General features: G+C 37.5%; 1 protein-coding gene across 1 annotated transcript; it reads left to right on the top strand.

The window, feature by feature from the left end:
* The first annotated feature begins 1270 nt into the window (after positions 1–1270).
* Positions 1271–14133, top strand: LOC112164100 (MDIS1-interacting receptor like kinase 2). The gene is given in 5 exon segments (XM_024300338.2): positions 1271–3451; positions 7444–7469; positions 10306–10626; positions 10628–10904; positions 13787–14133. Coding segments are annotated over 5 exon segments (3033 nt in total). The 5' UTR covers positions 1271–1389.
* The last annotated feature ends 12036 nt before the right edge of the window (positions 14134–26169 follow it).

The raw sequence follows: 26169 nt of genomic DNA, 5'->3' as shown, positions 1-26169 counted from the left end.
ATCGAAGTGTTTTTGATATTGGTTTGGAAAATAAGAAATTTCTCCCTCTAGGCCTCTATAATGTTCCACGTGATTTCCGGTGATGCCTTGCCATGTACTTTAGATTGCATGTGTTTGGTCATGGGTTCGAGTCATCATGGGGACAGGAGTGAAACCCTTTGATCCTCTTTAAAAAAAAAAAAAAAAAATTTAATGAAAAACTTTTCCTTCTGGTAAGAAAATTCTCTGTTGTGAGTCATTTACATTATTTTGTTTTTTACATGTCTTACGAAAATGCTAATGATGGATTTTTTTTTTGATTTGTCAATCACACGGTGTCCTCAAAAGCTTCCTAGGCCCAGAAACTAATCCGTGCTTGGGGGATCTTATCAGAACACTTCCTCCCCCTGGCCACCAAGAATATATTGGGATTTAACTCCAATAAGCGTCGGCGGGATTCGAACCCTGGTGTGAGGGTTCCACACTTACCAACTCGACCACCTGTGGTGGTTATGCTATGAACTTTCTCCAGACTTTGAACTTTGTGACTTTTAGAACAAATTAAGAGCATCTCCAACAGTAGAATTTATTTTTTAGTTAAATTTAGCTAAACTTGTGAATTATAGCTATTGATTTAACAATGTTGCTCCATCAATGATAGCTATTTGTAAGTGATATATTATGTTTCATCGAATCGTAAACTGACATGTGGACAAAAGATGAGAGAGAAATATAACTTTTGCTTTAGCTATGTAGGATTATCTAGCTAAATATAGCTAGCCAATTTAGCTAAAGTTAAATATAGCTAAGTTATAGCTAGTCTGTTGGAGCTGAATTTTGCTTCAAAAATAGTTAAATATAGCTAAAAATTAAATTTAGCTACTCTGTTGGAGATGCTCTAAGAGTCACACATGAATCACGTTTACGGTTACCCCACTCTTTTTCAAATTACGTGACTTTACTCCACTCAACTTATGATTCACGTTTAGCTATTTCCTTGGATAAACCTCTTGCATTTATAAGCCTAGTGAAAAGAACAAAGAGTGAATATGAGCTAAATACAAGATGCGAAGTTCCAATTTCAACTTGAGGGATAACAGAAAGAGATTTGGTGTAACTACCCCAGGACTAGTCATTTCTATCACGTTCATGTTGAATGAATTAATCAAAGAACAGATGCAATGTTTCCGATTTCCAATTCAAGGATAACAGACAGAGACTAAGACTTGCAAAGTCTCCCCAAATTGACAAAAACCATCACAGTAGTTCAGAAATCAAAATAAAACCAGACTTTTCAATTCTGAACCAAGGCACACGTAGAACACTACCTAATGCCACAAATGCAGCAGAGCACTATAAATAAAGCCCTCGAGTACTAAAACGTTTCATACAGCCAACACATTCAAAAACATGAGCACATCAACTTTTTATGGTGAAGCTTGCTTTGTAGCCTGCATTATCTTGTATGCTCAGCTGGTTTCATCACCAAACAATGCTTTTGCTTCTGCAAGTTCTAGTGCTAGTTCCAGTGAAGCAGAGGCCCTTCTAGAATGGAAAGCCAGTTTTCAAAACCAAACCCAGAATAATCTGACCTCATGGACTTACTCTCCTAGTAATTCCACCAATCCAAAAGCAAATGCAAGTCCATGCAATGGTTGGACAGGCATTTCATGCAACACTGCTGGAAGTGTCAACATGATAAACCTCACCAATTCTGGTATTCAAGGTACGCTCCATGAATTATCATTCTTGTCTTTCCCTAATCTTGCATATCTTGAACTTAGCTTCAATGAACTCTGTGATACCATCCCACCTCAGATCAGTTTCCTCCCCAAACTCATCTATCTTGATCTGTCTTCTAATCAGTTGTCTGGGCAAATCCCACCAGAAATTTGTCTTCTAACAAATCTTGAGGTCCTTCACCTACATGAAAACCAGTTAAATGGCTCAATTCCTCACCAGATTAGTCAACTTAACTTTCTTTCTGAGCTTGCTCTGAGCCACAACAGTTTAGAAGGTATGATCCCGGCTTCTCTAAGTAATTTGAACAACCTGACTTCATTGTCTCTCCATGAAAACCAACTTTCTGGTTCTATACCTGCTTCTCTAGGCAATTTGAGCAACCTGACTACTTTGCATCTACAGAAAAATCAACTTTCTGGCTCAATCCCACCATCTTTAGGTAATCTGACAAAGCTTACCTCTCTCTCTCTCTACCAAAATAACTTATCTGGAACCATTCCGGAACAGATTGGGAATTTGAAATCAATTGTGTTTCTAGAGTTGGGTGAGAATCAACTCAATGGTTCCATTCCCCCTTCAATTGGTGGCTTGAGTAACTTAGTTTCCTTAATGCTCCGTGAAAACCAACTTTCTGGCTCCATCCCCCAAGAGATAGGAAATCTCAAGAAGTTGATTTACCTCCAGTTGGATACTAACCAACTTTCTGGTCATTTACCCCAAAATATTTGCCGTGGTGGAACACTGCAAAGCTTTACTGCAAAAGCCAACCAATTGACGGGTCCAATCCCCAAAAGCTTGAAAATGTGCAAGAGTTTAACAAGTGTCTTCCTTCAAGATAACCATTTGACAGGCAATGTATCTGAAGTATTTGGTGCCTATCCAAATCTTAAAAAAGTAGACCTTAGCCACAACAACTTCTACGGTGAAATCTCACCCACGTGGGGACTTTGTCCTCAGTTAGCAACCCTACGAATTGTAGGAAACAACCTGACTGGCAGCATCCCACCTGAGATCGGCAATGCAACCCAAATTCAAGAACTCAATCTTTCTTCAAATGGTTTAGTTGGGGTGATTCCAAATGAGATTGGGAGATTGACTTCTTTGCAGCGTCTGAATTTAGATGGTAATCAACTTTGGGGTCACATACCTTCAGAATTTGATTCATTGAAGGATCTTGAATATCTTGACCTGTCAACCAACAAATTTAGTGGGTCAATTCCAAGCATTTTAGGTGACTTTTCTAAACTACACTACTTGAATTTGAGCAACAACAAATTCAGCCAAGAAATTCCATTTCAATTGGGGAAATTATTCCACCTGTCCCAGCTAGACTTGAGTCATAATTCACTTGAGGATCAGATACCATCTGAAATGAGCCAAATGCAAAGCTTGGAGATTATGAATCTTTCCCACAATAATCTTTCTGGTTCAATACCGAAAAGTTTCGAACAAATGCATGGCTTGGTTCAAATTGACATGTCCTACAACCAGTTGCAGGGTCCCGTCCCCAACAACAAAGCATTTCAAGATGCTCCTTTGGAAGGCAATGAAGGACTGTGTGGCAATATTGCAGGACTTCAACCCTGCCCCTCCATGGAAAATAAGCGCGCCACAAAAAAGGATCGAAGACTCGTGTTTATAATTGTTTTTCCTGTTTTTGAGACACTTTTACTTTTACTTTCCTTCCTTGGAATTGCCTTGGTTAGGAAAAAAAGAAACAAAGAGCAAGATACATAGCAGAGCAATGTGTGTTAGAACTACACTAGTCAAATGCTGTAAATCTATCTCAGTAAGGCACATGTAAATAATGTTATATACGTAAACTTTATTTAGGATTGCAATAGTAAACGCATAGTATATTAGGATTGCAGAAACATATCTATCATAATATATGGATGAACTATTTAGGAGTGATATACTAGTCGTATCCTAATATAGGACTGAAACTTCATATCTCTCCTGATATCTGCAATGTATATAAACTGTACAATATGTAAAGGAGTCTTACACGATGCACTTGAACCATTCATCTTAGTCTTCTCCTGATTCCACCACCAGTATTCTCTTAGTATGATGGGACTAATTTATGAGAACAGATCGTGTATCAGAAGGGACCAAAACGTTATATATATAGTAATGTAATAACAGTTTCTTCCATCAAGAAACTGCCATCACCCTTTAACTGCCATTTCAAATATATAAATTCTTGCAACTGTCATAATTTGATTTCAAATCAATCCAAACAGATTAGGATAAGTACTTAAACTTATTTTAAATACAAACTCTAACAAATACGTTTACTTAAGTGTATATGCTGTACATACAAGGTTTCTATGTAATGTCTTGTTCATCAGGTTTTCTAACAATCTCCCACTGAACTTGACATTGCTTAGAAATTGATATGTGCATATACATGTATCAGTTAGCTAAATTGTGCACATTCAGTTTGTATTCCCTGTCTGTTCCAAATTCTATCAATCATGTTTGCTGTAAAGAATCATAGAACAACACAATGAATCAGAGAAAACATTAGTGTTCCATGATCACATTGCAGCAACCAAAATCACATGAATCATCCTTATTACAGCTGCACTGTAATCAAGCTTAAATCATCATACCATAGATGATATAAGCATGCATAATGTCCTACCAAAATTTCTAATCATATAGAACTGAAGCAAATTATATTTCACTCGCCTAATATCATGAATTTGCATATTTGCTGTTTATAAACAACAATCTGAAATTGTACAACTTAATCATGCAAATACACAATGAAGTGAAAACTCTAGAATGTAATAATACTTAACTGATCATTGTCTGAAAATCCACAAATTATAATACACAACAATGAGTGAGATACCATCAGACTTCATCAGGATTGAAAATGTACAACACTCCCATATTTTTGGTGTGTCTAATAAAATCAGAAACTGCCAAGGCTTTTGTCAAAGGATCAGCCAATTGATCTTTAGTTCCAATCTTCACTACCTCTATCTCCTCATCTCTGACACTTTCTCTCACTGCAAAGTATTTCACATCAACGTTCTTAGAACTTGAAGACCTTTTATTATTCTTTGAAAAGAATACGGCAGATGCATTATCACAGTAGATTGTTATAGGCCTTGACACAGATTCTACAATCTTTAAGTGAGCAATGAAATTTTTTAACCATAGTGCATGCCCAGTAGCTTCAAAGATGGCTATATATTCTGCCTGAAAGGTTGAAGTTGCTGTCAGAGTTTATTTAGCTGTTTTCCATGAAATTGATCCTCCAGCCATAACAAATATATAACCTGATGTCGATTTCAAGTCATCTGAATCTGACTTGTACGATGCATCAATATAAGCTTCCACTTCAAGTTCTTGATCTTCAATTCTTCTGTAAACCAACATGTGACTTTTGGTTTTCTTCAAATACCTCAATACTTTCTTACCAGCCACCCAATGTGCATGACCTGCACTTGACTGATACCTTGATAACATATTCACAGCAAAGGATATATCTGGCCTTGTACACACTTGAGCATACATCAAACTCCTAACCAATCTAGCATATGGCATGTTCTGCATATTCTTCCTCTCTAATGCATTCTTAGGACATTGACCTTTATGCAACTTGTCTCCTTTTGACATTGGTGACTCTCCTAAATTACAATTCTGCATCCCAAATCTCTAAAGTATTTTATCAACATAATTCTTTTGAGACAAGCCTAAGGCATACTGTTTTCTATCCCTTGTTATCTCAATCCCAAGAACATAATGAGCCTCTCCCATATCCTTCATATCAAACTGATTTAAAAGAAAATCCTTTGTTTCTTTTAATAGGCAAACACTACTAATAGCAAGCAAGATATCATCAACATACAAAATTAACAGTATAAAGTCACTCCCACTGGTCTTCAAGTAAATGCACTCATCTAGTTTATTTTCTAGAAAACCAAATTGAGTGATTACTTTGTCAAACTTCAAGTACGATTGTCTTGAAGCCTGTTTAAGACCATATATTGACTTTCTAAGTTTGCATACCTTGCTGTCATCTTCTACAAAACCCTCAGGTTGCAGCATGTATATTTCTTCATATAGATCACCATTCAGAAATGCAGTCTTCACATCCATCTGATGTAGTTCCAGATCATAATGTGCTACAAGAGCCATGATGACTCTAAATGCATCTTTTGTTGAGACTGGAGAGAAAGTCTCATTGTAGTCTATGCCTTCTTTCTGATTATACCCTTTTGCAACTAGTCTGGCCTTATACCTTTCAATTTTCCGATCTGCATTTCTTTTAGTTTTAAAAACCCACTTACAACCAATGGGCTTAAAATCATGAGGCTTGTCCACTAAGATCCACACTCCATTCTGTGACATGCTTTGCAACTCATCTTCCATTGCTGATTTCCACTTCTCACTATTTGAGGATTGCATGGCTTCCTCAACTGAAATTGGATCATCTTCATCTCCCAAATCAGTTTCCTCAATAGTCAAATATAATTTGTATACATCTGGTATGGCTGATTTCTTTTCTCTTGCAGATCTTCTCAAGGTTACAGGCTGTGGTGCTTCTGCAATTTCTGTGGTCTGCATTGCTAATGTATTTGCTGCAGCTTACTCATTATGTTGTGCTTGCAATGTATCATCTGCAATTGGCTCACTTTGTTCACCTGTGATAGTGTTGACATGATCCACAACATCTGCACTTGCTTGTTGTGTTACGTTTTCAGCCTCTGCACTTGCTGGAACAAGATTCAATGACACTGAATTATCTAGGACTGAAGTATTACAGCAGTCCTGATCTAGGATTGATGTATTGCTGTGATCCTGATCTAGGATTGATGTATTGCTGTAGTCCTGATGTAGGATACGAATGTTGCTGCAATCCTGATAGACAAACCATTTCTCCATATCGTCTTCTGCCTGTGATGAACTTTTATCCATTTCTAAATCATTCCTTGCACTGTTATCAAACACCTCATCATAGAATGTAGCTCTGTGAGATTCCATTATTCTTGTTCCCTTTCCTGGACAATAGAACTTGTATCCTTTGGACTTCTTAGAATAGCCAATGAAAAATGCACTGACTGATTGAGAATCCAACTTTCCATCTGTATTGCTGTGAATTCTAGCCTCTGCTTTTCATCCCCACACATGAAAATGATTCAGACTGGGTTTATATCCACACCACAACTCGAATGGAATTTTGTGAACTGCTTTGGTTGGAACTCTATTGAGAATCCAACTTTCCATCTGTATTGCTGTGAATTCTAGCCTCTGCTTTACATCCCCACACATGAAAATGATTCAGACTGGGTTTATATCCACACCACAACTCGAATGGAATTTTGTGAACTGCTTTGGTTGGAACTCTATTACAAATATAATTTGCAGTCTTTAAGGCTTCTCCCCACAGAAATTTTGGAAGTCCAGACCGAAGTATCATGCATCTAACCATGCTCATGAGAGTTCTATTTCTTCTTTCTGAAACTCTATTTTGTTGAGGATTGTATGGAGTTGTATACTTAGCAACTATCCCACATTCTTGCAAAAATAAAGCAAACGGGCCTTTATGTTGCCCTTGTTCTGTATACCTTCCAAAATACTCACCACCTCTGTAAGACCTGACAACTTTGATAATCCTGCCTGTTTGTTTCTCAACCTCAACTTTATAAATCTTGAAGGCTTCCAAAGCTTGTGATTTTTCAGAAATAAGGTAAACATAACAAAACCTAGAAAAATCATCTATGAAAGTTATAAAATAACAATTTCCACAGATTGTGTTAACAGGAAAAGGACCACATACATCAGTATGGACTAAATCAAACAAATTTTCACTCCTTTTTGAACCAAAACTCCTAGAGTTAGTCAATTTACCCTTTAGACAATCTACACAGGTTCCAAAATCTTCAAAACTCAAGGCTGGTAAGATCCCTTGTTTAACAAGTTCTCTTAACCTTTCTTTAGAAATGTGGCCAAGTCTTTTATGCCACAAAAAGGATGAAGAATCACTGAATTTTCTTTTGGAACCAGATGCTTTATCTAAGAAGAAAATATTCTTGCTGTCATTTTTACCAGAAAACACAGTTTCACAATTGACAAGCCAATACCCATTTAAAATATTTGCTTCACCAAAACACACAGAGTCATAATAAAGCAACATTAGTTTATTATCACTAGAGAAACTATAACCATTGTTAGCAACAAATTGAGAACCTGATATGAGGTTTCTCTTTATACTAGGAATACAATACACATTATTTAGTTCTAATACATAATTATTCCTAAACAACAACTTGACAACTCGTATAGCCTTCACAGCTACTCTTTGACCATTTCCAGAACACACCCTTGTTTCATTCTTATTTGGGATTGTTATCCTTGATAATCCCTGTAAAGAATTCACAACATGAATGGGTGAGCCAGTGTCAAACCACCAAGAGTTATCATGAACAAAATCATTTGACTCAATACTAAAAACAGGTTTTGAAAGAAAAGTACCTCTTTTAGTTAGCCAAACTTTGAAACCCTCACAATCTTTCTTAAAGTGGCCAGGTTTCTTGCAGAAGAAACACTTTAGGCCACCTGCAGGTTTATTTTTAAACTTAATGTTGTCAGACCACACAACAGATGTTGAAGTACCAGTTGAAGTGCTTCCTTTGTAGTTGTTGTTGCCAAACCTCTTCTTCTTGAACTTTGAGTGGGACATGAGATTCACTGACACTTCTTTTCCCTTCTTCTTAATTTCATCCTCAACTTCCACACAAAGGGAAATCAGTTCATTCACACTCCACATTTCCTTTTGAGTTTTGTAAAGTGTTTTCAGTTGATCATACTCATCTGGTAGTGATTCCAGCAACAAATAAATAAGGAATGGATCTTCAACAGCCATGTTTAGTCCTCTGAGTTTCCCAGCAATGTCAGAACCCTTCAATATATATTCTCTAACACTCCCTTTTCCATTGAACTGCAACCTCATGAGAGATTTCATAAGCTTTCCAGTTTCTGCTTTGTTGGAAACCTTGTATTTTTCTGCAATGGAATTGAAGAACACTTTTGCAAACTCTGAGTCTGGAATACCTCCTATCACATTCTCAGTTATGCTCTTCTTGATCATCATCAGTGCCATCTTATTGTGCTTGTACCACTTCTCATATTTTTCTTTGCTTTCCTTGCTTGCAGTTGCGGGCAATGCTTCTGGTGGATCTTCTTTCAAAACATGATCATAGTCTAGAACTCCCAGATTCAATTCAATGTCACTCTTCCATTTCTTGAAATTTGAGCCATTCAGCAACTCAATCTGACTTATGCTCATTGGAAAGTGCATTGCTGTATATGAAATTGATCGGTCAAAATCTTCTAGTGTATCATGATACTAGAATAATCTGAATGTCCCAAAACAAATGAAATTCATATATGAATGTCATTTAACTGAAACTCTATGTATATGCAAACAAATGAAACTTTTCTATTTTCAAGACCTGACATCCTTTGTGGAGTACTCATCTCTAATAGTTTCTGAATGTTCATCTATCTAAAATATACAAGACTATGAAACCAAATGTTTGATGTAAATCTCTTTGGAAATTATACTCAAATTTAATTTTAAGTCTCATAATCTCATTCTGATGAAACTGAATACAATGTAATTGCTATGTATTGGCCACTTTGACAGCACTTTATTATGCAACATATAACTGAATTCATACTAAATATTTCATCAGCATATTAGATCCTTTGGAATGTTCATTCATGGGACCACTTTGGCAGCACACAACATGATGAATTTCTCAATGAATCAAATATCATAACTTGAAACAAGCATATACATCAATGACTATTTATCAGACATGAATTATATATGTAGATAACTGTATGCGGATTACAACAAAATTCCCAGAAATCGTTTCAAAATAAATTTGTTGAAGTAGCAATAACATGTAACTCATCTAAGCATAGATGGCTCTGATACCAATTGTTAGAACTACACTAGTCTAATGCTGTAAATCTATCTCAGTAAGAGCACATGTAAACAATGTTATATACGTAAACTTTATATAGGATTGCAATAGTAAACGCATAGTATATTAGGATTGCAGAAACATATCTATCCTAATATATGGATGAACTATTTAGGAGTGATATACTAGTCGTATCCTAATATAGGACTGAAACTTCATATCTCTCCTGATATCTGCAATGTATATAAACTGTACAATATGTAAAGGAGTCTTACACGATGCACTTGAACCATTCATCTTAGTCTTCTCCTGATTCCACCTCCAGTATTCTCTTAGTATGATGAGACTAATTTATGAGAATAGATCGTGTATCAGAAGGGACCAAAACGTTATATAATAACAGTTTCTTCCATCAAGAAACTGCCATCACCCTTTAACTGCCATTTCAAATATATAACTTCTTGCAACTGTCCTAATTTGATTTCAAATCAATCCAAACAGATTAGGATAAGTACTTAAACTTATTTTAAATACAAACTCTAACAAATACGTTTACTTAATTGTATATGTTGTACATACAAGGTTTCTATGTAATGTCTTGTTCATTAGGTTTTCTAACAATGTGCAGCACAAAGAAGTTTTTTCCATAGCTTAATTTGATGGGAGAGGAATGTATGACAAAATCATCAAGGCAACCAATGATTTTGATGCTCAATATTGCATCGGAAAGGGAGGATCCGGAAGTGTCTACAAGGCAGAGTTGTTATTAGGTAGCATTTTTGCAGTGAAGAAACTCCACCTGATACTTGATGGTGAGGAGTCGTCTGGGAAGGAATTCCTTGACGAAATAAGGGTACTAATAAAAATACGGCACCGGAACATTGTGAAACTTCGTGGTTTCTGTTCACACGCCCATCACTCGTTTTTGGTCTATGATCGACTACCTATAAAAAGGTCGCTTGGCTTCAATCTTGAGCAAAGAATACGAAGCCAGCAAACTGGATTGGAGTGCAAGGGTGAGGATTGTGAAAGGTGTAGCTCATGCCCTGTCTTATATGCATCATGATTGCTCACCACCTATAGTGCATCGAGACATATCAAGTAACAACATTTTGCTCAATTACGAATATGAGCCTTGTGTTTCAGACTTTGGCACCGCTAAGCTTCTAAATGCAGACTCATCAAATTGGACTGCTCGTGCAGGCACATATGGATATACAACGCTAGGTAAACTAGTTAACACATGTTTCCTAAATTACTTTAGCGTATATATTGATAAAATAATGTGGGGTTCACATCCAAAACCAATTGGTAGCCCAAATCCTTATAAGCTCATAGGGAAGGTTATATTTTTTCAAGGTTCGAAAAAACGCTAGGCGGTAGTCGGGCGGTGGATAGGGGACTAGCGCCCAGACGCCTAGGCGGTTTTGTATTATTTTTATTTTTATTTATTTTTATAATATATATACATAAAGAAAAATAAAATAAGAGGAGGAAAAATATATATTTAGTTAAATTATTAAATCTTTGTTTAACATAAACATTTATTTAATTGAATATTTGTTTAATTAAATAAAACACATCAGTATTCAATTATGCTTTTAATATAGGGGAAATTACTGGTCACTCCCTGTACTTTGGGTGCATCGACAGTTCAGTCTTTGCTATTCCAATTTTAACAGATTACTCCTCGCACTTCCAAATTTCTCCCAATTTGGTCCAAAGTGACTATTTTACCCCTCACTTCCTTTTTTTTTTTTTTTTTTTTCCGTGTCCTCTCTCTCTCTCTAATATCCTCATCCTCTTCTTTTTCAAGCCTGATATGGCAACAATATTTCCCACAAGTTTCATAAATACAGGATGCCAGGATGACTCTCTAATCCAAAGCCTTGTTGCTTTTCGAATTGCTATCACCAGCAACACAACACAAATCCCAATTCTAGAGATGGTGGTGGGATTAAGGTGAGTTCCCGGTCACCACCTATATCGTCACCATTGCCACAAACACCACATGCACATCCCTCAGATCCTTACCTTTACCACCACCAAAATCCTCACAAAACCCACAAATCCAAACACTCAAAACAGCGATTCCACATTTCAAAAAACTCACAAAACCTTCTTTCTCTGAAACCCAAAATTACCCGAAAACAATCAATCCGAAGCACTGAGATTAATAAACCAATCCCAATCCTCAACATCGGCTCGCCGGCCTCCATCACCAACTCCCCCTCGCCGCCGTCGCCGACCACCTGCCAGTCCACAAAGTCCTCCGTCGTCGCCTTCAGCAACTTCTTGATCGCGACCTATCACCCCCCTTAACGCTGTGCGCCGATATCCTCGCGGCAACGGGGATCAAGGCTATCCGCTTGGACTTCCCGGATCACTGAACCATCAGCGAAGAGACTTTGGTTTTTGGGTTTCCTGAGATTTTCGCAATCTAATCGCCGAAGGAATTTAGGGAAGAGAAGGAATGGGTGGTATTTATGGTGGCCTGAAAAAGAGAAGAAAAGGCTTTTGATGAGCTAAGTGTTTGGGTAAAGGAACAAGAGGAAGAAAAGAGAGGCAGAGAGAGTAATAAAGAAAAGAGATTGAATATTAAAAAAAAAGGTGAGGGGTAAAATAGTCACTTTGGACCAAATTGGGCTAAATTTGAAAGTGCAAGGAGTAATCAGTTAAAATTGGAATGGCAGGGACTGAACTGTCGACGCACCCAAAGTATAGGGTGTGACCAGTAATTTCCCCTTTAATATATTATACTTTGGCCTGCACACACGTCAAGTGGTTTGCCCATCCAGCCATCCTCCCTCTTCTCTCTCTTGACAAAGAACAGCCATACTTTTTTTCTTCTATCTTCTATTATGCTATTCTCTCTCTGCTCGTGTTTTGTGTTCTTCTCCTCTCCTCATCTCTTCAGCGAAACCAACAACGACCACCTCCACATTCACTTTCATGTCTCTCTTCATCAATTTTCCTTCTTTTCTTCATGTCTACACAAAAGATAATATAAAGATGCAATTACCATCAAAAATTCGTCCAACCCAGTAAAACCCAGAATTTCAATTCAAAAATGAAATGCCATTTCCATGAATATCAGGCAAACCAATTCAACCCAATAATCATATTCACGTTCAACCCAACATTCACTGGCCAAATTCATATAATATCAACTATTCGAAGACTCAAAATGAAGAGAGATTGGGAGTCAAGTGGAAAGAGAGGAGCGGGCGACTGAAGGAGAGAAAGAGAGGCTTGGTTGTCGATTAAAGGAGAGAGAGACTTGCCCAGATTCACCGCCCAGCGAATTCCGCCCAGCTGCACAGACGCCCAGGCGCCGCCAAGTCCGCCTAGGCGCCCACCCGAAATCAGACCATCCAAGAGCACCGATTAGCCATTAATCGAGTCGGAGACTCACCGCCCATTGCCTAGGCGGCCTGGGTGGTCGAGTTTTAGAACACTGTATTTTTTCAATGTGGAAGTTAAAATTTTCACATTCTCAACACACTCCCACACATGTGGCGATTTCTCAAGCCATACACGTGGACAAGTTATATTGAGTGACGTTGAGCACGTGTGATCATCGCTGAAACCATGTATGTGGGAAACCCACTCTGATACCATGATAAAGTAATCTGATCAAGGTTCACATCCAAAACCAATTGGCAATGGATGGAGTGGCCCAAACCCTTAGAGCAACTCCAACAGCTTCCCTAAAATTTCTGTATATAGGGAAGCAAAAGTGAAAAATTTAGCCTCTTTCTTCTCTCCAACTCCAACAAATTCTCTATTTTACAGCAATCTCTAAAATTTTAAAGATCTCTAAAATCTCCATAATTCTTCTTTAAAATTTTAGAGATTGCTGTAAATTTAGGGAATTTGGTTTTCTCTTTCTTCACTATCCCTAAAATGGAAATAGTTATAGGGAATTTGTTGGAGCAAAAGAGACTCATTTTGTTCCTAAAATAGAGAAAAATCAAAATATAGAGAACCTGTTGGAGTTGCTCTAAGCCCATAGGGAATGTTATATTTTTCCAATGTGGGAGTTATATTTTTCACATTCTCAACATATATACATTATTATATCTAGACATACATTATGTGTTTGGCAGAGCTAGCTTACACAATAAAGGTAACTGAGAAATGCGATGTTTATAGCTTTGGGGTGCTGGCACTGGAAGTGATAATGGGGAAGCAGCTGGGTGAAGTCATCTCCTCTTTTTCTTCTTCATCTGCCAATGGAGGCAAATTGCTGAAGGATGTATTGGACCAATGCCTCCCTGCTCCTACACCTCATGTTCAGGATGAATTGGTAACCATTGCAAGGCTAGCAATTGCATGTAAACATCCTCATCCACAATCTAGGCCAACAATGCACAAAGTTTCTCAGGTCTTATCATCCTACCCTGCAAGTTCCTCAGGACAACCAGAGATTACACTTGCGCAAATCATTAGTTAATTATCTGAATTGTGTGGCCTATAAGTATGGCATAAATAAGATGCTCTTGTTTGAGCACAGTCATGTACTGATTTCTTTGATCATTTCATTTTGTTTGAACTTGAGTTCTCTAGAAAGAATTTGCACTCACTTAATAAGAGAGACTTTCTTCGTCCCAATTTGCTTGGCTGACTTTCAAATTGGAGGAAGTTCTTTTGCCATCCTTTGAAGTATCCTCAGAAATCCAACACTTGTTTTTGGGTAACTTAATGGTCAACATTAACAATGACGGAAGTATATTTTGCAATTAATTCCAAGAAAAGAAAAGAAGAAAAAAAGAGAGATGCTTCTGTGTTTTGGCATGGACATGGACGGAGGGGACTTGGTCAACGTAATCAACCTCTACTTTCTGGCGCGTACATGGACACCATGAAGTTGATGTATTATGATCACATTTGATGGATACATAATTGATGTGATACTACCCCAAGGATTAAAATATATGTATCTACATATTATTGGAACTTTGAAAAATGGAGATAACAAAAAGGACTAAATATTGTTTAGTCCTTGAGCTTTTGACCATAAAACACTTCAGTCTCTGGCCTTCTAATTTCACAAGTTTAGTCCTTGTACTTCAAAATTTGGGACCAATAGGTCCTTGCCGTCTAAAACCTCAGTTAAGTCACAGCAAAATGTCTATTATGCCCTTAGTTCTTTTTTTTAAATAAATTTATTCCTTTTTTTTTTTTTAATTCTTTTTTCTTTTTCTTTTTTTTCTTTTTCTTTCTTTTTATCTCTTCTCCTCCACCCCTACGAGGAATGATGAAGAAACAAATAGAAAGAAAGAAAGGGAAAAAATAAAAAAATTCATTTTCCAAAAAAATAAAATAATTAATTAATTAAAAAAAGAACTGAGGGCATAATAGACATTTCGACATGACTTAATGGAGGTTTTAGACGGCAATGACCTATTGGTCTGAAATTTTGAAGTATAAGGACTAAAAGTGTGAAATTAGAAGGCCAGATACTGAAGTGTTTTATGGTCAAAAGCTCAAGGACTAAACAGTATTTAATCCTAACAAAAATATAGGGGATATATCGGGGATATCCGGGAAAATTTTTTTTTTTGAAAGAGTCAATTTATTAGAATTACATATAAATACATATGAATGTTAACTTCATCTACATCCAAAAAGACTCTAGGTGGTTGAAAAAAGTCGCTTGCTGGTCTACGAATGTACAATAATCAGAACAAGACATATGACCTATATAGTACGAATTATAGTGATGAACATGATAGTTATAGATATAATTAGAGTTGCCGACTTGTTCCCCTATAAGGGGATGATAAGAATAAATCCAGCTGGATGACTGATCATGTATTTCTCACCCAGAATCTCCTTGAGGGTATTTCTCCTCACCCAGATTAACCATGAGAGGATTTCTTCTCACATAAATTTGCATTTAGAAAATTATTTCTCACCCAAAATCGCCTGGAGTGGATTTCTCCTCACCGAGATTCCCCTTGAGGAGATTGCGCCTCACCTAAATCTGCCTTCAGAGGTTTCACTTCGAAGTATTTTCCCAAACAGGTTAATTTGCCTCTTTATTAGGCCATATTCTGACTATAAACCATTATTTGTTAAAGGATATTCGATTTATGTATGCCTTACCAAACTAGGATTACTTTCTATTGTTGTAATAAGAGAAGATTGTTCTAAGATTCCTAGCTCTAATTAGTATAAGATTTCTTGTACTCAGAGATTATGTACTTGTATCCTCTATTTATAGAGGCTTCTATTATCAATGAAAGACATAACTATTCTCCCAATTCTCTTTTCCTTAAACACGTTATCAGCACGGGTTCCAACCCTGAAATCAGAAACCAAATACTCTTCTGCAAAGCATCCTGTTGCGCAAACATCAATCCCTAGAACCCCAAAACCCCATGCACACCATCTTTGGCCGAGCACCATCTCCAACGCTGCCATCCTCCTGCGCACCCGTGTGCCATCATCTTTGGAGTTCAAGACCAAGAAGAAGAACAAGAAAAGAAATCCAATTAAGTTTTCAATTAAAGTTCCTGCTTTCTGTACTTTAATTATTCTTTCTTTTCTTCGGGGACTTGTAACCTCCCTTCTTCTACATCCCACCTTTCTTGTAACGTGGGTTCGATTAATAAAAACGGAATCGTGGGGAGTTCACGCTAAACTACTAACTAAGACGTTCGTAAGCTACGAACTAAGAGCATTTGTGAGCCTCAAAAATTGACCATGCAAACATCATTGTTTTGGTCTGATCCAAATTTCTTGGTAGCAAAGAGGCTAAGAAATCTTTAATTAGTTGTCATGCAAGTATTATACTCCGAAACTAACTTATTCTCCTTTATTTTTGAATGTCAAATGCAAACCTGCAAAAAACTCGACTTCACTAAACCAGATTCGAGTCACATGGTCATCACCGATGGGTAAATGACATTGATAATCACTTCACTACTAATAGGGATTATGTGGAGTAGAGCTCACAGAACAAGAATTAATTGAGAAAACCCTCTCAAACTTCCCAATTTCAACATTAATGGTTGCAAAGCAATATAGGATTGAGTGCAGTGCTAGACGGATCACAAGGTTTCATCAGTTTATTACTGCTGAAACATGACAACATACTCGTGAGAAACTATAATTCAAGACACGTTGAAACTAAGAGCGAATTATAAAAGCACACCTAAAGGAGGATGTAAGGAGCGGAACCCTTAAAGTTAAGGGACAACAAAATGGACGTGTGGGTCCATACAACCGCTCTACAAAGGAAGGAAACCGCCAGATTGAAGTGTGAACACGTGGCAACGTTGGCCAGCGTGGGAGAGGCAAAGCTGTTTTTCCTCCGATAGTGGTGGTGCCGCTACCAACGTCACTAGGGAATGTCCTAATGCAGAAGGTGCATCTCAATCAAGGGGTGAGTATGCTATATATGTGGATCTTCATAGCATTGGTTTAAGCACTTTAATTTGGAAAAACTAGCTGCACAATACAAGTTGTATAAAGATATGAGAGAGTATAAGGCTTATCTCGCAATTGAAGGAGAAGATGGAGATGATAATGACGTCAATCTCACTATTACAGACTTCAAATCTGGTGAGGGAAACAATGTTGATGCCGTAGATTTTGATTAATAGTCTTTATTTTCCAAGAATATATGTAATGGTATTTTGCTTTAAACTATTATCAATAAAGACATTGGTTATAACTCTTTCACAAGTAGGCCCATCCAATTAAGTGTGATATCTAGGGAAATAGTTGAGATAAGTGGTACTTAAGCGAGATTTGCTCCACCGACATCTCCTTTTACTTTCCTGGTCATGCTTAATTGGAGTTACCGAAAGGATTTAGTAACGACCATTAGTCGAGTATTGATTCTAATTATTTTGGATTAGAAACTTTGATGTAATAGTTGGCTATTATTAATAAAGTGTCCATTATTTCAATTTAAGCTTTATTTACTCAGGTATGTTTCACGGAGAGCTAAAATGTCTCGCGGATAGTTTTCAGATAGTGCTACTACACATACTATACCTTAACATAGGCAATTATTCCTTGAGATGGCAAGGCCATCTAAATTGATTCATGGTTGAGGACCAGCTCAATTTCTGTTGCCAAATGGCAGATTGATAAATGTTACTGAAGCTCTCTACGCTCCTGGGGCCGGATTTTTAGATTTAGAGATATTAGAGCCAACAGTTTTCATGTCAAAACACATAGTGAGAATGGACATGTGTTCCTTCGCATTTTCTCTAATGACTGTAGACAAAAACGAGTATTACAGAAACTTATGTGTCGCTCTAGTGAGTTATATGTAACCACTATTTGAGTAATTGAGTCCAACTACATCATAAAAGATGACCTTTGGGACACCGATACATACATGCTTTGGCATGACCATTTGAGACACCCGGGTCATGATATGATGATCCGTATATTAAAGACTTCACACGGATATCCTTTCTTCCGAGTGAAGAGAAGTAAGAATCAAAAAGTTGATTCAAGTAGACACCCGGAACGCCGTCGCGCCTCACAATGCCACCAATTTCTGTTACTGGCCGAAAAAGGGCCAAGCTGCCACCCCCATACGGCAAGAACTTGGCATTGACGCCAAGAGTGGCAACATGCCACCTCTCTCCACTTCTCAAGTTAATTGTGATATCATGGCTCAACCAATCCTCATTGGTTGCTCTATGGCCTATCGCTTGTTTTGTAAAGCCTGCTCTTTAGCTAAATTAGGATCGAGACCATCCTAAAGGACACATGTGTTCACATAGAATCTAAGGGGATTATGTGGACCGATTCAACCAACTTGCGGACCGTTTAGATGTTTTATGATGTTGGTTGACACGTAGACATGCGGGTCACATGTTGTGCTATCATCCACTCATAATGTTACTTATGATAAACTTCTGGTCCAGATCATGTGGCTACAGGCTCGCTACCCAGATCATCCAATTCAGTTAATTCGACTTGATAATGCTAGAGAGTTTTACATCGAAGACTTTCGATGACTGTTGCATATCATTGGGGATTCATATTGGGCATCATATTCCCATGTACGCACCTAAATAGTCTCGCAGAAAAGCACCATTAAACAACTATGATGGTAGGCGGGCCATTATATTAAAAAAAAAAAAGCAAAGGAAATAAAATAGAATTAATTCGAGTGGATGAATCTTGAAACAAGACATATACCATAACAAACAAACGAAACTGCACGGTTCGATCAAAACCAATTGTTGTTTTGACTAAACAGTTATGGCTACTTTGACAATTTATTCTTCAAATTCTACTAATTCACCTGCCATTACTTCATCAAGACCATAAATACGAGCAATGCCATCTCCCACTTGAAGTACAGTACCTGTATTTAAAATCCTTACCTCTTAGTTATATTGCTCAATAAGTTCGTGGATAATACCAATATTTCCTCTTGGGATTATGCAATATTGCACGCAGCTATGCTAATTCGTCTATGACCCAACGCCACTCACATTTCTTTGTGTTATAGGTAGTGATTGGGTGCGAGTTTGCTATCTAGAATTTACGCAGATTTGAGTGCACGGTTTGTGTGCCAATCGCACCGCCACAGTGTATCAAAATGGGTCATTAGGAGAAAATGCCTACATATTTGTGTTGGATATAAATATCCAACTATAAGTCCGCCATGTAGAACCCTTCACAGGCAATCTCTTTACCTCTAGATTTGTGGATTGTCACTTTGATGAGACAGTCTTCCCATCGTTAGGGGGAGATTAGAACATCAACGTTCAACAGGGACGACAGGAATTGTCGTGGTCTGTCCTCATTATGTCTCATCTCGATCCCCTAACAGTGACGAGATCACATATACCTGCTGCAAACATGCCTGCAATGATCAATGTTCCCTTAAGAGGACATGGTGTCTCCCAAACGAGCTGGGCATGGCACCGCCGCCATAGATGGTGGCATGGTGACACTACAAGATGGCATAATGGCGTCACAGACCGTGGGTTCTTCTAGAGAGTAGAGGAGACCATAGGTTCGATGGATTCTCACCCTAGGAAGAGAGCAAGTTTGGCACAACTTGATCCATTGATTATTGATACTCAAAATTGCCTCATGAGAATATTCTGGATTGTGATTATGTCCAAGAGACATTGTTGGGGGACGCCACAATGTTAGAATCAAGGAAAAATTCATGAATAGTACCCTAAGTAAGGCCCACTATGCATTTCCGTACATCAAGTTCCAAAATATAAACTTTGGTACATCAAATATGAAGTCCGACCCAATATACATACACGACGTCAATGACTCCATCAGTCCGTATGCCATTACGCACATAATGAAGGGCAAAATTGGTTTTCCATTGTCAACGTGTTTCCTCTCTCTCTCACACACACACTCTCTCTCTCTAAACCTCTCTCACCGACTCTGCTATCCCAAACTCTAGCAATAGCTTCCGACGACTTCTCCACCGTGTCCGCCACAGCTGATGACAAGAAGTACGGTTTCAAGAGGCCTATCCCTTTTGTCACCACTTGAAGAATAAGAAGCACCAGATTCTGATCTAGAATCATGACCCCTATGTCTTCTGTGGCTTCACTTCTTCCTCTTCTTATCTCCTTCATAGCTACTCTTATATCCATCACCGCCTGGATCTCTTTTCATTCTTCTTTTCATTGTCACCGATCACCATGCCTCCGCGCACAGCCTTTCACCACCTCCACTCAAAGCCCATATCCCCAATCCTACCCTCCATCATAGTCGAATTTTTCACCGGAGCTCGACCTCGACAACCTCAAAGACATCAAAGTCCTCGATAAGGGAGACATAGGGACCGTCTTTCTGGTCCACGACCCGAAATCTGACCCATTCGGCGTCTGCCCTTTCGCTCAAATTCTTGCTCCACACCAAGCTCAACACTAACCTGATCCAACTCTCCGGCTTCAGAAGCAGTGATAGTGGCTGTCTAGGGGATGAAGTAGCAGAGGCTGGGGCCGTCGAAGTGGTTCGGAAGGGAAGAGTGATAAGCTCATAAATGTACATGATTTTGTGTTGATTTCTTCATGTTTTCTTAGCTAGTTTTCCATCTATTTGAGTCATTTACTTTATTTTTATGTTTTGTAGGTGTTATGGAACAAAGTAGAAGAAAGGAAGCTAAATCAGTAAATATGCCTGTGCAGATCAGTCAACTTCGACATGAAACTGAGAGAAGCTCAGAATGAACTAGACAGTGAGCTTTATATGCTTGGAAAGCCTTGGATGTCTAGTTTCCATAACTTTTAACGGTTCATTCATATCATTTTTCTACAAGAAGTTATGTTCAATTTAGTACAGCAAGGTCGGGCAGTCCGAGAATCTGACACTTTGACGGAAATCCATGATTTGAGGCCCGAATTCCTTTTAGAAGCCCACCAACGAGTATTAACTGAATATCTCTGTTTATTAGAGATATATGACATATTTTTATGGGTGAAAATTATTAGGAATATTAGAGGAGAAGCTACTTGATTCTTAAAAGGAAAAGAAGTGAATATCTCTTAAGCTAAGCAATAAAGAAGGGAGACGTTCAGTTGAGGAGGGGCCGCACAAGAGAAAGAAAGAACGACATCTTCTGCCATCAACTAGCCGCCATCTCTTCCTCTTCCTTTCTTCTAGTTTTTGTTTTGTTCATGACTATGTCTATCTAAATACTTTTGTAGTTAGGGGCGATTTCAAAGCCCCAAACATGTTCAATTCATATTGATGATAATTCACTTTTTGGTTTTCTATATTATCAATTGAGTGTTTGTTTCACTGTGTCTACAAGATGAATCTTTGCTTGTTTGTTTAGGTGCGCAACTAAATGAATAGGTTAGGGTTCTAATGCTAGGAGTAACATTAGATTCGTATATGTCGTGTGTTGATTCCAATTGAGTAGCAAAATGTTTTCTTGAATTACATGTGACTCAAACCCTAGGTTTAGCAAGACTACCAATGTACTTGTGACCCTAGATTTATCCAAACCCTTTTATTGCTTAATAATTTTGATATGTTAAACTTAGCGAGCTTGTGTCTAGGTTGCATAATCGGAAATAGATTAAGTGGTGAGCTTGTATTCACTTAACGAGGAACTAAGAAAGGGTAATGGGTTAATTCGAGCTTGTGAGTTATCTTCGGATAAATTCAATTGAGAATTAGGATTCCATAACTGAGATTTGATATGATTGAGTGTGTTTGGTGGTGGAGAATAAGTCCGCTTTGTTTCTGTCAATAGTTTTAAAGTTATAAAATCTGTTTCTGATTTGTTATCTTATTGTGTTCAGTTTTACGTGAATTATTTTATATATCAAATCAACTCCGATTGTTCTAAAATTTTTTATACGCATTACTAAATGTGTCTTTAGTGTCCTATAAAATTTATAGAAAATTCCATCGAGTCTAGGTTAGCTAATTAATTTATTTTCGTTAACTGTTCAGTAGCATGGTTTAGAGTAGTTTGTGACATTTGTTTAGCAGTTTAGGAACAATCTTCAGCGGGTAATGACCCTTACTTGATCACTATATTACCAACGATGATATTTGAGTGCAAGGTTTAAGTTGTACATCCTTTAGACGTACCAAAGAGCTGGAGTGATAGAAGCTTCTAGAGCCAAGACTCCTCCTTTGTAGCCAAGTAATGGTCAGCTGCCGATAGTAGCATCGGATTCCGAAACCTGCTTCCGATTTTCAATTGAGAGAGAGAGAGAGAGAGAGAGAGAGAGAGAGAGAGAGAGACAGAGACAGAGACAGAGAGAGAGAGGGAGAGAGAGAGAGAGAGAGAGAGAGAGTTGGGTGCCCAGAATAAGAGAAGAGAGATTGTTGGGTGCTCAGAGTAAAAAATGTGAAGAGACTGTTTTACCCCTTGAAATACGACAGCTGACACAAAACTAACGGTATCATTGGCGTCGTGTATGTATACTGGGTCGGTTTTGAAACCTCATATACCAAATATTATATTTTGGAACTTGATGTACTGAAATGCATAGTGGGCCTTACTTCGGGTACTATTCATGAATTTTTCCGCAGAATCAATTCTTGAGAATATAGAGATCTCTACAAACTACACTAGTGTACATGAGGACGTGAAATTATTCAGACCAATAACATCGAACCTTGCTCCGTTGGAAAATGTCAACGTAGAGAGAAATGGCCTAAATGGAAAGATGTGATCTAGGTTGAATTGGATTCACTAACGAAGAGGAAGGATTTCAGGCCTGAGATGCTGACACCTCCTAACATAAAACTTGTTGACATAAATAGGTCTTCATTAGAAAGCATAATGAGAAAAAAGAGATTATAGACTCGCCTCATGGCGCAAGGCTTCTCACAATGCCCTGGAATCGACTTGAGGAGACCTATTCTCTCATAATGGATGTCATTACACTCCATTACCATGTCAATCTGGTAGTTTCCAAATAACTGAACATACAGCTTACGAATGTGGTCATTACGTATCTTTATAGAGATCTAGATACAAAAATATACATGAAGGTCTATGATAGACTTCATTTACCCAAATCAAGTGGCTCTAGACCACGAAGCGAATTTGCAATGAAGGTGAAACGCTCATTAAAGTGACTTGATTGGGAAGGGATATGATGAACTATGCCCGCACTTTTTCATGACAAGTTTTGGATTTGCAATTGTCGCGGTTTATAATTGGAACCCTTGATGAGTTCAGGGAAACAACTGAACACCTAAAATTCAAGTTTGACATGAAGGAACTTGGGAGAACATATTTTTGTCTCGGTTTAGAACTTGAATACCGTGTCAATGGATGCTTAGGCATTATGATAAAGTCAAGCCTGTAAAGAACTCCTATGGTCGTCCATAGTCTTGACCCTAGGAGGGATCTGTTTTGTCCTAGGGATGATGACAAAGATGTGTTAATAGCAGAAGTGATTACTTGAGTACAATAAGCGTATTATTGTACTTAGCACAATGCAAGACCGAACACCTCATTTGTTATGGACTCATTGGATAGATGTAGCCATGCGCCAACACAACACCATGGATTGGTATAAAGACAATCTTTCGATACTTAAAGGGTACGATAGATATGCACTTGTTCTATCCCTAAAGAGAGAAAAGCATGGATGATAAGATGGAATCGGACTCCATAGACCCGAAAGCTGTAGTCACCTCCGCCACCAAGGGTGGCCAGCGTCCTCCTTATCTCCGTCAAAACTATGGTGATGTTTTGATGGGTTCTGCTGATGCAGGGTATCTCTCTGACCCGCACAAAGGTCATTTCCAAATTGGTTATGTCTTTACCATGGGAAGCACCACGATACCTTGGGGGTCTACAAAGTAGATCATTGTCAGTACTTTTTCAAATCACACATAAATCATTGTTCTACATGAAGGTATGTGTGAATGCATATGGTTAAGGTCTATAGTTGGACATATTCGAAGTACTTGTAATTTGAAGTCTACCACAGATGAACCTACATGCATTTATGAGGATAATACAACTTGTATTGAACAAATGGAGCAAGGTTTCATCAAGGGCGATAACACCAAGCATATATCGCCTAAATTCTTTTATAATCAACAATAACAAACACTTCTAAACATTGAAGTAAATAAATCCGATCTGAAGATAATGTAGCGGACTTATCCATCAAGTCGTTACCTAAATCCACTTTCGAGAAACATGTGAAGAGTATCGGAATGCAGAAATTATCCAAACTCCCATGATTGTAGGAATCAGGGGGAGATCTCGATATCAGGGGGATGTATGATGACTACATGTTTGATCTCGAATAGTGAATGGCATGTTGTACTCTTTTCTCATCCTCGAGGTTGTTTTTTGTCCCACATGGTTTTTATTACTCGAGTAAGTTTTTTAACAAGGCAACATTTGAAGCGCCATGGTGTCATGATGACATCATGTTTGGACGGCATAAGGGGGAGTGTTAAAGGATATTCGATTTATGTGTGCCTTACCAAACTTACCAAACTAGGATTACTTTCTATTGTTGTAATAGGAGAAGATTGTTCTAGATTCCTAGTTCTAATTCGAATAGGATTCCTTGTACTCAAAGATTATGTACTTGTATCCTCTATACATAGGCTTCTATTATCAATGAAAGACACAACTATTCTTCTAATTCTCTTTTCCTTAAACAATGTTAAAATTTTACACCCTGATAATGCATATTTTTATGTGAATAACTGAAGAGTGTTTCTATTGAGACCTCCAAATCTGCTCAATTGACCTCACTCTATTACGAATTATTAAATGACATATATAACCTCTTATAAAATGACTATTAAGGACAATAATTATACCCAAAAAAAATTATATTTAATTTCTATAGACTTTCCAATTCAATAATATTATATCGTATTCTTATTATTTTCCTTATCTATTTTCATTTTCCAATTTCACTACATACTCATTAAAGCTTTTATATATATTTAATAAGAATTAAAACTATAATCAAGATCATGTGACATAAAAATTCCGATCATCATATATGTTGAACGCATATTGGTTCGGGATAACAAAAGAAATCATATTATGACCTAAATCCCAGTCTATCCATTATATTTGCAAAAAAAAAAAAAAAACCTAAAAACTATTAAATAATTAATCATGACGTACAGAAAATAGAGAAAATAATTAAACATTAAGAAAAACTACTCTTCATTTTTTTTGCACATGTACAAGAGAAAAAAAAGTTAAAAAAAAACAATTCTTTTTTATTAGAAATTAATTTTTTAACACCTAGTGGCCAGTTTGTGGTGGATTTGTCCCCATAGACGGTGCAGTGGATTAGTCTGGCTCTGCTAGGATACTCTGCATGGGTGCGTGTGTCGCTAACTTATTAACGCTGACCTCCCCCAATCAAAAAAAAAAATTAATTTTTAAAGCCCAATACCTTGTGTTTGAGTTTCTTTTTTATTGGATAAAAGATTTATGTAATCTGATTAAGGAATGAATATGTAATTAATAGTTTGTTTGCAAATTATATGAGCGAGGTTATTTCAGGAACTTAAGTGAGATTTAGTGAGTAAATTTAGTATTGGAAAATGTGATAGGAGGTGTAAAAAGCAAGAAGGTCAAGTGAGTAAATTTGGAGGTTCCAATAGAAAAACTCATAACTGAATTTTTTTTTTTTTTTTTCCATCAAATTTTTACAAATATTTCTTCATTTTATCTGAGATATATATCAAATATCTAATATATTAGGAATATTTGACTATATTAGAGAAATTTCGCAGAAATGGTGGAAGATAAGATATTTTTCCCCTATGATATATCGGTCCCTAAAAAATGGGTGACATCGGAAATATCGCAGATATTTTAGTCCTTGATACTACCCATTGGCGGCAAACAGCTATCCCCTACCAGGCTACTAATCGATCACGTACGGCTCACAATTCCTCTCTCTAGTTTATCCTCTCAATCTTTTTGTTCTTTTTTTTTCCCTTCTATTCTCTGCTTCTTTTTTAGTCTCTCTTCGGGATTTTATACAAGTTGATGACTCACACGTGCATA

The sequence above is a fragment of the Rosa chinensis genome, chromosome 5, assembly GCF_002994745.2.
Source record: "Rosa chinensis cultivar Old Blush chromosome 5, RchiOBHm-V2, whole genome shotgun sequence".
In the NCBI taxonomy this organism is placed as follows: Eukaryota; Viridiplantae; Streptophyta; class Magnoliopsida; order Rosales; family Rosaceae; genus Rosa; species Rosa chinensis.
The sequence above is the reverse complement of the archived record's forward strand: the minus strand, read 5'-3'. Positions and strand labels throughout refer to the sequence as shown.